This window comes from Eubalaena glacialis, chromosome 9 (genome assembly GCF_028564815.1).
Source record: "Eubalaena glacialis isolate mEubGla1 chromosome 9, mEubGla1.1.hap2.+ XY, whole genome shotgun sequence".
NCBI classification, from domain to species: Eukaryota; Metazoa; Chordata; class Mammalia; order Artiodactyla; family Balaenidae; genus Eubalaena; species Eubalaena glacialis.
The window spans coordinates 13093968-13107419 of NC_083724.1; the positions used below are offsets into that span (position 1 = coordinate 13093968).

The following is a 13452-nucleotide window of genomic DNA, read 5'->3' on the forward strand; positions in this document are numbered from 1 at the left end:
TCTTTTTGATTGAGAACATTATACTATTTTCTAGAGATAATCAATATTGTTATTAATTTAAGAATTCATCAGACATACTACATATTGAGATTTATACAATGTTTATATTCACTGATTAAACTAATGGTGCTATAGCAGAATATTAGTTTTAATGAATCCTACTAAGACAATTTCATGTATTCATTCAGTCATTTACTAAATTTTATGGAGCACTTACAGTTAACTTACATAACTTACAGGTTAGGGTCTTCATGGAGCCCACAGTCTATTGGGGAGAGAGGCATATAAGCTCAGTAAGTTAAGTGCTGAGACAGAAATGGAATTCTCTTCTGTTTATCACTGCATCCTCAGTAGCTAGCAGGTCATAGATGTAATAAAAAGTTGTTGAGTGAGTGAATTAATCAAGTATTTATTTTGTATCTGCTCTGTGCTTTCCACTGTTGGATATTTTGGACACGGTGGCTTCCTTGAGAAACTTATCCTATCTACCTCATTCATTCATTGAACAGATACTTAAAGAGCACGTCCTAAGTACCAGGCACTGTTTTGGTACTTGGACTACATTAGTAAAAATGTCTGCCCTTACAGGATTTGTATTTTAGAAAAAGGAGACAGTATAATAAAAAATAAGTATAATAAAAACAAATTATATAGTATGTTATAAATGATAATTGCTGTGGAAAGAAAACAGTGTAGTTAAATGGATCAGAAATGTCAGAGTGAGGGGAAAAGGGTGGGTTGCAATTTTAAACAAGGTGATTAGTGTAGACCTTGTTAAGATGGTAGCTTTCGAACTTGAGATGAAAGAGGTAAGGTAGTTAACCATGTAGGTTGCTGGGAAAAGACTGTTCCAGGCAGAAGAAATAACAAAGTCCCCAAGGCATGCCTAGTGTCTTCAAAGAACAAAAACAGGAGAATGTACCTGGAGTAGGGTGAGTGAGGGGGAGAGCAGTATGAGATAATGAAAAGAAATGGTGAGGCCAGATGATGTACAGACTTACAGGCCATTTTAAAGACTTGAGCTTTTACTCTGAGTGAAATTGGGGAGTTACTCTAGGATTTTGAGCCAGAGGAATGACATGATATGACTTATGGTAAAAGGGTCACACTAGCTGCTCTGTTGAGAATTCAGTGTAGACGGACAAAGGGAGAACCAGGGTATTGGTTAATAGGCTGATGGGACAAGGTTAGTGGAAGTGGAGGTAGTGAGAAGTGGACAGTCTGGATGTTCTTTGAAGGTAGAATCAAGAGAATTTCCTAAATTATTGGATGTGGGTATGAAAGAAAGAGCAGGGTCAAGTATGACTCCTGAGTTTTGGGGCCTGAGCACCTGGAAAGAGAAGTTACCATCAACTTACACAAGGAATACTGCAGGGACATCAGGTTTAGATAGGAAGATCAAGAGTTCAGTTTTGGTCATGTTGAATTTGAGATGTCAAATCTTCACTTGGATGCTGTTAGGTAACCAGTGGATATATGTTAAGGAATGAGGTATAGGAACTGTAATTTTGGGAGTCATTGACATATAGGTAGTATTTAAAGCAATAAGACTGGATGAGATCACCTAAGTAGTGAGTATAGATAGAGAAGAAAACAAAAACTGGGTCCTAGGCCGTTTAACATTAGGAAGTCAAGAAGAAAAGATGAAATCAGCAAAGATGACTGGAAAGGAAGAAGGAAGGAAGAAAATTAAGAGACAGGGGTGTTCTGGAAGCCAAGTAAAGAATGTTTTTAAAGGAGTTAGGAGTGATCTGTGTTGAGTGCTCTTGAGAGGTCAGATAAGATAAGGATTGAGAATTGACCATTGATTTAGCAAAGAGGAGGTAATTGTTGTTATGAGAAGAGCAGTTTTGGTCAAGAGATAGTGGCAAAAACTTGATTGGAGTAGGTTTTAAAGATTGTGAAGCAAGGATTTGGAGATAGTGAATATAGACAACTCTAGAGGATTTGCTGCAAAACGGAGGAAAGAAATGGGGCAGAGCAGGTAGGGGAAAAGGGATGAATAAAAAGATTAATTTTTTAAGATGTATGAAATAACAGCATGCTTGTTCTTACTGTATGCTGATGCAAATGATCAAGTAGAAAGGGAACAATTGATGATGTGGGAGAGAGGGAAGAATTGCTGGAGCAATATCTTTGAATCTGAAAAAGGAATAGGATCTAAGATTTTGTCATTAAACTGTGTTCTAAATGTCTTATATACAAAACAACAACAACAAAAAAACTAGAGCTGTTGTTAATCATTACATTTAGATTTTTTTCATTTATTTAGCTCTAAATTTATCCTCAATAGTTTTAGTGAAGATGAAGAATAGACTAAATAAACCCAAATTACTCTGTTTTGTGGGACGCACATAGCCTAGAGAATGGGATACCCAAATAAAATTCGAAGTAACTAAAAATTAGGCTCCAATTACCACAGAGTAGTAATAAATGGACAAAATATTCATTGTTAAAAAATGGAAGTACCTTATGGGGACTGATTAGGAATTGTGGCTTAACAGTTAAATACTAGATATTTTCATTAAATAAATAATGAAATTTGACTTGTCTTTTTTGATCGGAAAAAACTGTAGTTTCCTTTTTTCCTAAAGGTGTAGCTAGTTTGAACCAGAGTGCACTGAGCCGTCCAATGCAAAGGAAACTGGTGACACTTGTAAACTGTCAACTGGTGGAGGAAGAAGGTCGTGTAAGAGCCATACGAGCAGCCCGTTCACTTGGAGAAAGAACTGTAACGGAACTAATATTACAGCACCAGAACCCTCAGCAATTGTCTGCCAACTTATGGGCTGCTGTCAGGGCTCGAGGATGCCAGTTTCTAGGGCCAGGTAAGATAGATCACTGTCTTGCCTTTCTTACTGGCTATCAGAACTAGAGGATGCCAATTTCTAGGAGTAGGTGAGAATACTCAGATTTATACATACAAATATTGACATAATTAAAGATAAATTACTTTTTATTAATCATAATTTATATGATAAACAGTGTGATAGTGTTTTAGAATGAATTTCTCATTTCTTTAAGAAAAGTGACATAGATCCAATTTTACAAATTAGAAAAGTGAGTTAGAGAGAGGCCTAATAATACACAGGTAGTAAGTAAAGAAAAGTAAACCTTTTTATGAAAGAAATTAAAAGTTCATGATTGTCTTTAAAATTGGGAAACAGAAATTATTAGAAAAAATAAGAATCACCAGGGGATGATTCCTTTATAGTTACCATCATCTACATTCTGTTTAAAAAATCTTTACCTATACCCAGGTTATGAAGTACTTTCCTGTGTTATCTTCTTGAAGCTTTATTGTTTTGCCTTTCTGATTTAGAACTATAGGCTAGGAAATTTATTTTTGCAAAGGAAACTTTTTTACTAAGTTGCATTGGGACCACTGGATAGACATGTGGAAAAAGATAAAATTGGACGTAATTTTTTTTTTCATGGATGTATTTTTTTAAAGATATTTTTCTAATTATTTATTTATTTATTCTTGGCTGCATTGCGTCTTTGTTGCTACCTGTGGGTTTTCTCTAGTTGCGGCGAGTGGGGGCTGCTCTTCGTTGTGGTGCGCGGGCTTCTCATTGCAGTGGCTTCTCGTTGCGGAGCACGGGCTCTAGGCACATGGGCCTCAGCAGTTGTGGTGCACAGGCTTAGTAGTTGTGGCTCGCAGACTCTAGAGCACAGGCTCAGTAGTTGTGGCGCACGGGCTTAGTTGCACTGTGGCATGTGGGATCTTTGCGGACCAGGGCTTGAACCCGTGTCCCCTGCATTGGCAGGCGGGTTCTTAACCACTGTGCCACCAGGGAAGTCCCCATGGATGTATTTCTTATACTCCTTAGCTACATAAATTCCAAGTAGGTTAGAAATACTTAGGATTAAAAAATAAATTGTATAGGTAATAAAAACAAATACATGAGTGAATTCCTTTATAACCTAGGGGTAGGAAACACTGTTTTCTTTGGCTCCACATCCAGAAGCAGTAACAGAAAAGATTGGTATTTGGCTATATAATTTTTTTAATTGCATCATAATAAAACATAATAAGAAAAGTAAAAAAAAAAAAAAAAGAGAAACTTAGGGAAATATTTATATTATATCACATACCGAGGGCTAATGTAACTAATATATAAGGTACTTGTAAAAACTCAGAAGAAAAATACCAACCACCCAATTAAAAAATTGACTAAAGATGCAAACAGACAACTCAAGGGAAAAAGTAATGTAAATGGTCCTCAAACATATAAAAATGTGCTCAGTATTTCTCATATTAAGAGAAATATACATTAAAATTATAGTGAAATACCATTTCTCACCTATCAGATTGGCAGAATTCAAAAGTCTAACAACTTTTGTCTCTTGTCAAGGCTGTGGGAAAACAGGTGCTTTCATCCAGTAATAGTGGGAATGCAAAGTGGTGCAAACTTTGAAGAGAGGGATTTGTCAGTATCTAGCAAAATCACCTCTGCAGCTACCCTTTGGCCCAAAAGTGCTATTTCTAGGAATCTGTCCCATAAATATAGCAAAAAATGCAGAATGCATAAAGTTATAAAACACTGTTTATAACAGTGAACATCTGGAAGCAACCTGAATGTCTATGAATAGGAGACTGGTTTAGTAAACTGGTATATATCCTTCCAGTGGACTACCATGCATCTGTTGAAAGTAATGAGGAAAATTTATATATTCTGCTGGGTGTGATTTCTAGATACATTAAGTTAAAAAATAAAAGCAAGGTGCAGAATAGTGTGCCTGTTATAGTAAAGCACACTTTTAAATAGGAAAGGGAGAGAGAGACAACCATTTTCTAATTATTTGTTTGTATTTTCCAAAGGAAGCAATGGTAGGAAAAATTAAAAAATAATAAACATGTAGAGTAGGGAAGAACCAAGAGAAAGCAGATAGAGACAGAAGCTAGATCTCGCTCAGTGTACGTTGATTTGTAGTTTGTACCCATGTAAATGTTTTATGTAATCATAAAACAATTCTTAGTAAATGTAAGTTTTAAAAATTTAAATAAAATGAATAAAACAAAAAAACGCCTAAGAATGAAAAGCTAAAACATTCATAAGTTGGTAGCATATTCATCAGGAATGAACTATTTCAGGTGACTTTAGAACACCGTGTTTTTGATTTTTATATTCCTAGTGTGATATATAATAAATCCTAAATTGTATTCACTAGTCATATTGTTTATAATTCTATTGGTATTGTTATTTTGAAACTATTATACAGACACATAGTAGGATAAAGCAAGTAAGTAATTATGTTAATGCCATCAGGAACCAAGGTTTTTGGCATTTAAAAAAAGAGAGATACAAGTATGAAATCAAAGAATTTATGTAAAAACCCTGCATTCTTAAATTTGAATTGGCAATATAAGTACAGACTCGTTTATTTTTCTTTTTCTAGAAAATGACTGTTTCCTAGTTCTGTCTGCTTAAAAGGCTTGGAAGCAATGAATAGCCATAGCACCCAAATTGTGGCCTTTAATAAATACCATTTCCTACTAAAAAGAAGCAGGGCTCTTTTAATAAATTTCTTATCCCAGTTCTAGGGTAGAAAAGTACAAGATGAACCTGGGAAGTCTTGTGCTAGAAAGCAAAAAAGCTATTAAAGACCATCAGAATCTTGTCAAAAGGACAGAATTTGAAAAGGCTCCCACTGGACAAAAGTGGGACAATGTGAACCTCCAAATGAATAATGACTATAATGGATTGAAACACATAAAATGTGTAAAATCCATGATCTTGTAATGATAGTACAGAAAAAATAAATTGGTTATCTTTGGCAGTTGCTAGAGCACCAACACATTATGCTAAAAATTGGAAAAGGAGTAGAAAAAAAGCATGTTTTTTCTGACTTTCCTTTACAAATTGCTTTCAAGGACAGTTTCTCAGGGTTTTGAGGGTAGGTTTCTCTTTTAGCAAAATTCCAGCTAATAAATTTAGAAAAACAATGTTAAGGTTAGGAAAATCACATAAAATGAATTAATGGGTCTAGGCAAGAATTATTATTGGCTGTTAAAACCAGTAGATGAAAGGTTAATAAATGAAAAAGTCCCGAACCCACTGATCAATCTTAACATTACTAAAAGTGAGACATCTAGGTCTTAAGTATCTCCTGATGTGATACATAGAATAAGGTGTATGCTTGCCCCCCCCTAAAAAAAACCCAAAAGCTAAAAACTCATTCTGAATCTAATCAAGTCTCTAGTTTACATGAAGTAAGGAGGATAAAGGAACATCACAAATACAAAATTAGCCAAATCGAGAATGTGGGGTATTGTTTAGAAAAATGATTGTTTCTGCAACAAATTATTTTCTAAATGGGTGGGTGGGAGAGTGGGGGAGAACTAGTATAGGTTTTTTTTTTTAAGCTTGAAGACATACAAACCAAAAGCAATATATGGACTTCATTTGGATACTTACTCAAAGAAACCAACTATAAGAAGAAATTTTGAGACAGTGGGAGAAAATTCAACCTGAACTGGGTATTAGATGATATTAAGGAAATATATTACTCTTTTTAGATATGATAATGGTGTTATGTTAATTTAAAGTTCTTACGTGTTAGAAATACATAATGAATTATTTAAGGATGAAGTACTATGTTATCTTGGATTTACTTCAAACCACTCCAGCCAAAACAAACTAGAAAAGTGGGTAGTGAGTAGATGAAACCTTAGTGTCAGCCGCTGTATTATGGGTACATGTTATCCCTACTTTTGTATATGTTTAAAATTTTCCATAATACAAAGTTAAATTGAAAAATAATTTTTAAAATCCATATTTATATATAATTTAAGAATGCTTACCTGTAGATATTCCCTCATGTTTCTTTACCTTACCTAAGAAGCACTAGACTAGGTATCAAATATCCTTTGTTCTATAACTCGACAACAAAAAGATAAACAACACAATTTAAAAATGGGCCAAGGGCTTAAATAAACATTTCTCCATAGAAGATACATAGATGACCAAGAAGTACATGAAAAGATGCTTAGTGTCATTGGTCATTAAGGAAATGCAAATCAGAATCACAATGAGATACCAAACCCACTAGTTGGCCATAATTTAAGAAGTGGAAAATAAAAAGTGTTGGCAAGGATGTTAGAGAACTTGGGAATGTAAAATGATGCAGCCTCCATGGAAAAACAATTTGGCGGTTCCTCAAAAAGTTAAACGTAGAATTACCGCGTGACCCAGCAGTTCCACTCCTAGGTGTATACCCAAAGGAACTGAAAACAGGTATTCAAACTAATACTTGTACTCGAATGTTTATAGCAGCATTATGCACAATAGTCAAAAGGTAGAAGCAGGGCTTCCCTGGTGGTGCAGTGGTTGAGAGTCTGCCTGCTAATGCAGGGGACACGGGTTCGAGCCCTGGTCTGGGAAGATCCCACATGCCGCGGAACGACTGGGTCCGTGAGCCACAACTACTGAGTCTGCGCGTCTGGAGCCTGTGCTCCGCAACAAGAGAGGCCACGATAGTGAGAGGCCCGCGCACCGCGATGAAGAGTGGCCCCCGCTTGCCTCAACTAGAGAAAGCCCTCGCACAGAAACGAAGACCCAACACAGCCAAAAATAAAAATAAATTAATTAATTAATTAAAAAAAAAAAAAGGTAGAAGCAATCTGGATGTCCATCAATCCTGATGAATGGATGAACAAAATGTGGTATATTTATGAATAGAATATTATTCAGCCATTCAAAGGATTGAGAAACCGGTACATGCTACAATGTGGATGAACTTTGAAAATGTTATTTTAAGTGAAAGAAGACAGACAAAAGGTCACAATATCCTGATTCCATTTATATGAAGCATCAACAAAGGTCAATCCATAGAACCAGACATCAAGCTAGTGGTTCCCAGAGACGGGGTGGGGGGGTGGGCGGTGGGGGGCCATTGCGGGGGGTGGGGGTGGTCAGGGGTATAGGGTGTGACTGCTTAACGACTATAGAGTTCCTTTCAGGTGATGAAAATGTCTTAGAGCTAGATAGAGTTGATTGTTATACAACATTGTGAATTGTATACTTTAAAATGGTTAATTTTAGTTACGTAAATTTTACCTCAACTTTTAAAAAGTCCTTGGTTCTAATTATAATTTTGTTGCTAACTAGTTGTGAAACTTGGCCTAGTCACTTAACTTTTCTGGGCCTCGATGTCTTACTTGGGGAAAGAGGGGTTTGATTTTTAATGTAGATTCTAGATGATCTTTCAGTTCCATTGTTTTCATGGAGAGTCAATGTATTTTTAACTTTTTAATTCTAAATAATTTCAAATTTACCAAAGAGTTACAAGAATAATGCAGAGAATTCCTATATACTCTTTATCCATATTCACTAGTTTTTAATATTTTGCTATATTTGTAGTATAATTCACTCTTTCTCTCTTCTGAGCCATTGAGAGTAAGTTGCATATTTCATGCCCCTTTACCCCTTGCGCTTAAGTATGTGTCCTACGTAAAAACAGTACATTCATCAAATTCAGAAAACTTAACATTTGTAAAATGCTGCAGTCTATATATAGTTCATACTCCAGTTTTGTTGGTTATTCCAAAAATGCCTTTTATGGCATTTATTTTCTTTCATTTTATGATCGAGTCTAAGATCACGTATTGTATTTATTTGTCATGTCTCTTTTTAGTCTTTTTTAACGTAGTACCATTCCTCAGCCTTTCTTTGTCTAATGTTGGTATTCGTGAAGAATACAGGCAGTTACTTTATAGAATATTCCTTAATTTGGGTTTTTCTGATGCTCCTTCATGATTAGATTCAGATTATACTCTACCTCCCTGGCTGGAAAACAACATAAATTGATGCCTTCTTTAGGTATTGCATCCAGGGGCTGATATCACTTTTAAATTATATACAAAATAATTCTGACAGGCAAAGCAACAGTCTCATGCATTAAAAACTTACCATTTATCTTAAGACTACTATGTGTTCTCTACATGTTATTTAATTGTCATAGTAGCTCTGTGAGTTTTAAAAATGACTTTTTTTTCACTTTAACATTATCATTATCTAGTTGACTATTAAATACCTACAGAAGATACATTTTTTTTAAGTTCTGTTGACTTGTGTTCTATTTGGTTGTTTAGTAGGACACATGTTTTCTTTTGCTTGATTTCTTTTTAAGTAAACTGTATTTGCGCATGTGTGATAGCCTGTTTTTCTGCTAAGTATTTACAGACTGCAGATAATGAACCACCATAAACTAATACCCAAAGTAGTCTGACAGGCATGATCTGCAGGTCTCCTCATTTATCATGAACTCATGTTCTTTACTTCTAGCTATGCAAGAAGAGGCCTTGAAGCTGGTGTTGCTGGCATTAGAAGATGGTTCTGCTCTCTCAAGGAAAGTTCTGGTACTTTTTGTTGTGCAAAGACTAGAACCAAGATTTCCTCAGGCATCAAAAACAAGTATTGGTCATGTTGTGCAACTACTGTATCGAGCTTCTTGTTTTAAGGTCAGTAGCAAGCAACCATCTAAACATTACATGCCTGGGTGTGAGATACCTGGAATGGGTGTTACCTGGTCTAGAGGCCCCAGAAATACAGAATGCTTACAAGAGTTAAAAGGAAACTTTGCCTTCTGCATTTATTGCATCTGTGATACTGCATATGTGTGATACTACTGTGTGTGGGTATAGGAACACATACGTGAAGGTGTCAGTAACACTGTGAGGAAATAGTTTGGTAAACTTGGCTCTTGGAATAATAAAAGTGAACTAAAGAAGCCTACTTCATTAATGTTTACCATCTTAAAAGGGAGCATAAGTTTTCAGGAAGCATACTGAAAACTTCATAACAGTAGGTAATGTTTTAACTTCCCTATTATTATTTTTATCTCTTTCTCTGTGGTGATTAGATTAAAGCCTTTAATCTGAAGATGGCCCATATGTTGTCTTATGGATGACAAGAGAGTGAAAACTTGAGGATACTGCCCCACTCTGCATTTAGATGGTGGGGTTTTTGGCAGAGAGGTTAGGGATGAACCCTTAAGTTATTTAGAAACGTAGTTTCATTGTTGAATAGGTTTATGGGTGAAGACAGTTACTGAGAGACGTGGAAAGTAGGCTGAATCCTTGACGTTTCTGCATGTTACAAGAATATAGGTTACTGGTGGGGACTTGAGAAGGGCCCAAGGACTTGGAAATAGAAAGACCCATTGGCTTCTATAAAGCAAAACATCTGTAAAGTACTTCTATAAAGTAAAACATCTGAATTTGAAGCCAAAGTTTATTTAAGCTATTTTGCTGGTTTTATAGTCCAAGAGTGAAAACAGTACAGGCAGAAAGGAGGTTTTCTTGGCACACTGCTTAGTTTGAGATAACAGGTTAATTGATGATGGAAATGTGTTCAAATGAGTTCACTTATCTCCACAAATGAGGGTTGGACACTATCTGCCTGATAGTTACAGTGCTTGATTGTGTCCTTAGGGCAGCAATTGAAATGAATCTCTGGTTCCTCAAACATAATGTTTTTGGCTAAGCAGGCAAATTACAGAAATCATTTATCATCCTGAAGTGACTGGCTTGGTTCTCACACTGTGTATTGTTGACTTAATGTTGTTTCTTTTCCTCAATGGTATCATACAGATTTGTGGTTTATGATTGTCATACATCTACAGCTGCTCCTAATATCTGACATTTGAATAGAAAGATTTCAATTTCATGCTCCCATTTCATCTTGTACTACTGCCCTGTAGTTTAAAATGTTAAAAGCAGTGTTTACATGAATAAAAGGATATCATGCTGACAGTTGCCAAAGGCCTCTCTCCAGGGGCATTTACTCTAATAAACTCACCATTGTTGAAGGTCTTTTCCTTGATTATAGGCTTAGAGACCTGAATTTTGGGGGTTCCTCAGGAACAGAATCACCACAACCGAGGTCACATACTACGTATTATCAATTTTATAAATTTGTAATGAGAAGTGCAACTTCTAAATGACTTTAATTCTCATGTCATAGCTATTTTCCTGTAGAAGAGTATCAAACCTTTGCTTGCTTAGCATGGAATCAGAACAAGGGGAGTTAATGATTCTGTTGTTTAATGCAATGATTCTAAACTGAAGATACACATCAGAATCACCTCTGGAGTTTTGAGGAGTATACATTTGTGGGTCCCATCCCTAGATATTTTGATTTGGTATATCTGATACCAAAATATACCAGTGAGACTTGAGCATTCATATATACTTGTTAATTATGCGGTCCTTGAAACCAGGGATTCTGATTACCTGAAATTGTAGTTTTCGAAGCGTCATAGGTGATTTTGATGCATGTTTATAGAACTTTAATAGGACCAGGCTCTGTTAGCCACCTATATACATCTTACAACTCAGGTGGATAGATGTTCATGCTGCCCAAGAGGCACCCTGTACCTTGGTGGTTGGATGAATGTTACCATCCTCTGGTTTTTTGGGTTTCGTTTTCTGTTTTGGATTAATAATTCCTCCTTTTGTTTCCTCAGTGTTTCTTTTTTTTTTTTTAATATTTATTTATTTATTTGGTTGCACCAGGTCTTAGTTGCATCAGGCGGGCTCCTTAGTTGTGGCATGTGGGCTCCTTAGTTGCGGCATGAGAACTCTTAGTTGTGGCATGCGTGTGGGATCTGGTTCCCTTACCAGAGATCGAACCTGGGTCCCCTGCATTGGGAGCGTGGAGTCTTACCCACTGCGCCACCAGGGAAGTCCCTCCTCAGTGTTCCTTTAAGTAGGTTATTTTGTGATTTCTAAGTTATACTCTGCTCTTTCTTAAATTATACGTAAGACTGTGCTGATTAGAATTTTGGGTGTCCCATACTTTTTTATAATGTATTTATATATTCTCAAAGAGAATTGTGAACTGATACTATTAAGTTAACTCTCAGATGATAACTTGATTTCCCCACCTTCATGTTCTTGGGGTCATACTACTGCTGTCTCATGTGCCAACAACAGCAATCAAGACTCCCAGTGAGGTGGTCTTAGGGAGATTTTCATTTCCTGATGAGAAAATCATCAATTTGAATAGTTTGAACTATTTGTTCAATCTAAGTTTCAGAGCCTGTACTAGGCCTAGGTAATCTAAATTCTAACCAGGTATCAAATTTCATTGTGGCCATTAGCAAGTTCTAATGGTTCAGGAATAAGTGTGTATCATTTATTGTGGAAATTATCTAGCCACATACCTGCATGTTTAGATAATTAGACAGTTACTAGGACATGTGAAACTCTACCTTTTGAATTTATGTTTTTTATCACTTAAGTATAGATTAAAGCTATAAAAATACCCTAATAATTTTTGTGGTGGCAGAAAATTTCTTAATTTCTTAATCATCACCCATAGCACTAATGTTTGCCTAACCATCATGTCCCTCTTCTACTTAAAAGTCCTCAGTGGTTTCCCATTCCCTACAGGATAATATAGTCATACCTCAGATATTGCAGGTTTTGTTCCATACCACTGCAATAAGGCGAATATAGCAATAAAGCGAGTCATAAATTTTTTGGCTTCCCAGTATATATAAAAGTTATGTTTACACTATACTGTAGTCTATTGTGTGCAATATCATGATGCCAAAAATGTATGTAATTTAATTAAAAAATACTTTATTACTAAAAAATGCTAACCATCATCTGAGTCTTCAGCAAGTCATAGTCTTTTTGTTGGTGGAGAGTCTTGCCTCAGTGTTGATGGCTGCTGACTGATCAGGGTGGTGGTTGCTGAAGGTTGGGGTGTTTATGGCAATTTCTTAAAATAAGACAACAATGAAGTTTGCCCCACTGATTGACTCTTCCTTTCACAAATGATTTCTCTATAGCATGCAATGCTGTTTGATAGCATTTTACCCACAGCAAAACTTCTTTGAAAATCGGAGTCAGTCCTCTCAAACCTCGCTGCTGCTTTGTCAACTAAATTTATGTAATATTCTAAATCTTTTGTTATCATTTCAACAATTTTCACAGCATCTTCACCAGGAGTAGATTCCATCTCAAGAAACCATTTTCTTTGCTCATGCATAAGAAGCAACTCCTCATCCATTAAAGATTTATCATGAGATTGCAGCAATTCAGTCACATATTTAGGCTCCACTTCAATTCTCGTTCTCTTGCTGTTTCCACCACATATGCAGTTACTTCCTCCACTGAAGTCTTAAACCCTTCAAAGTCATCCATGAGGGCTGGAATCAACTTCCTCCAAACTCCTGTTAATGTTGATATTTTAATCTCTTTCTGTGAATCACGAATATTCTTAGTGACATCTAGAATGGTGAATCCTTCCTAACCGGTTTTCAGTTTACTTTGCCCAGATCCATCAAAGGAATTACTATCTATGGCAGCTTTAGCCTTACAAAATGTATCTCTTAACTAATAAGACTTGAAAGTCAGAATTACTCCTTGATCCATGGGCTGTGGAATGGATGTTGTGTTAGCAGGCATGAAAACAACATTAATCTCATTGTATATCT

General features: G+C 35.9%; 1 protein-coding gene across 3 annotated transcripts in view; it reads left to right on the forward strand.

The window, feature by feature from the left end:
• The window catches only part of RC3H2 (ring finger and CCCH-type domains 2), a 45985-nt gene that overhangs the window by 10392 nt on the left and 22141 nt on the right, over positions 1-13452 (forward strand). For all 3 annotated transcript variants that reach the window (XM_061199968.1, XM_061199969.1, XM_061199970.1), the window contains exons 4-5: positions 2595-2828; positions 9291-9466. In XM_061199968.1, the coding sequence (XP_061055951.1) occupies positions 2595-2828; positions 9291-9466 (410 nt within the window). The remainder of the gene's footprint in view (positions 1-2594; positions 2829-9290; positions 9467-13452) is intronic.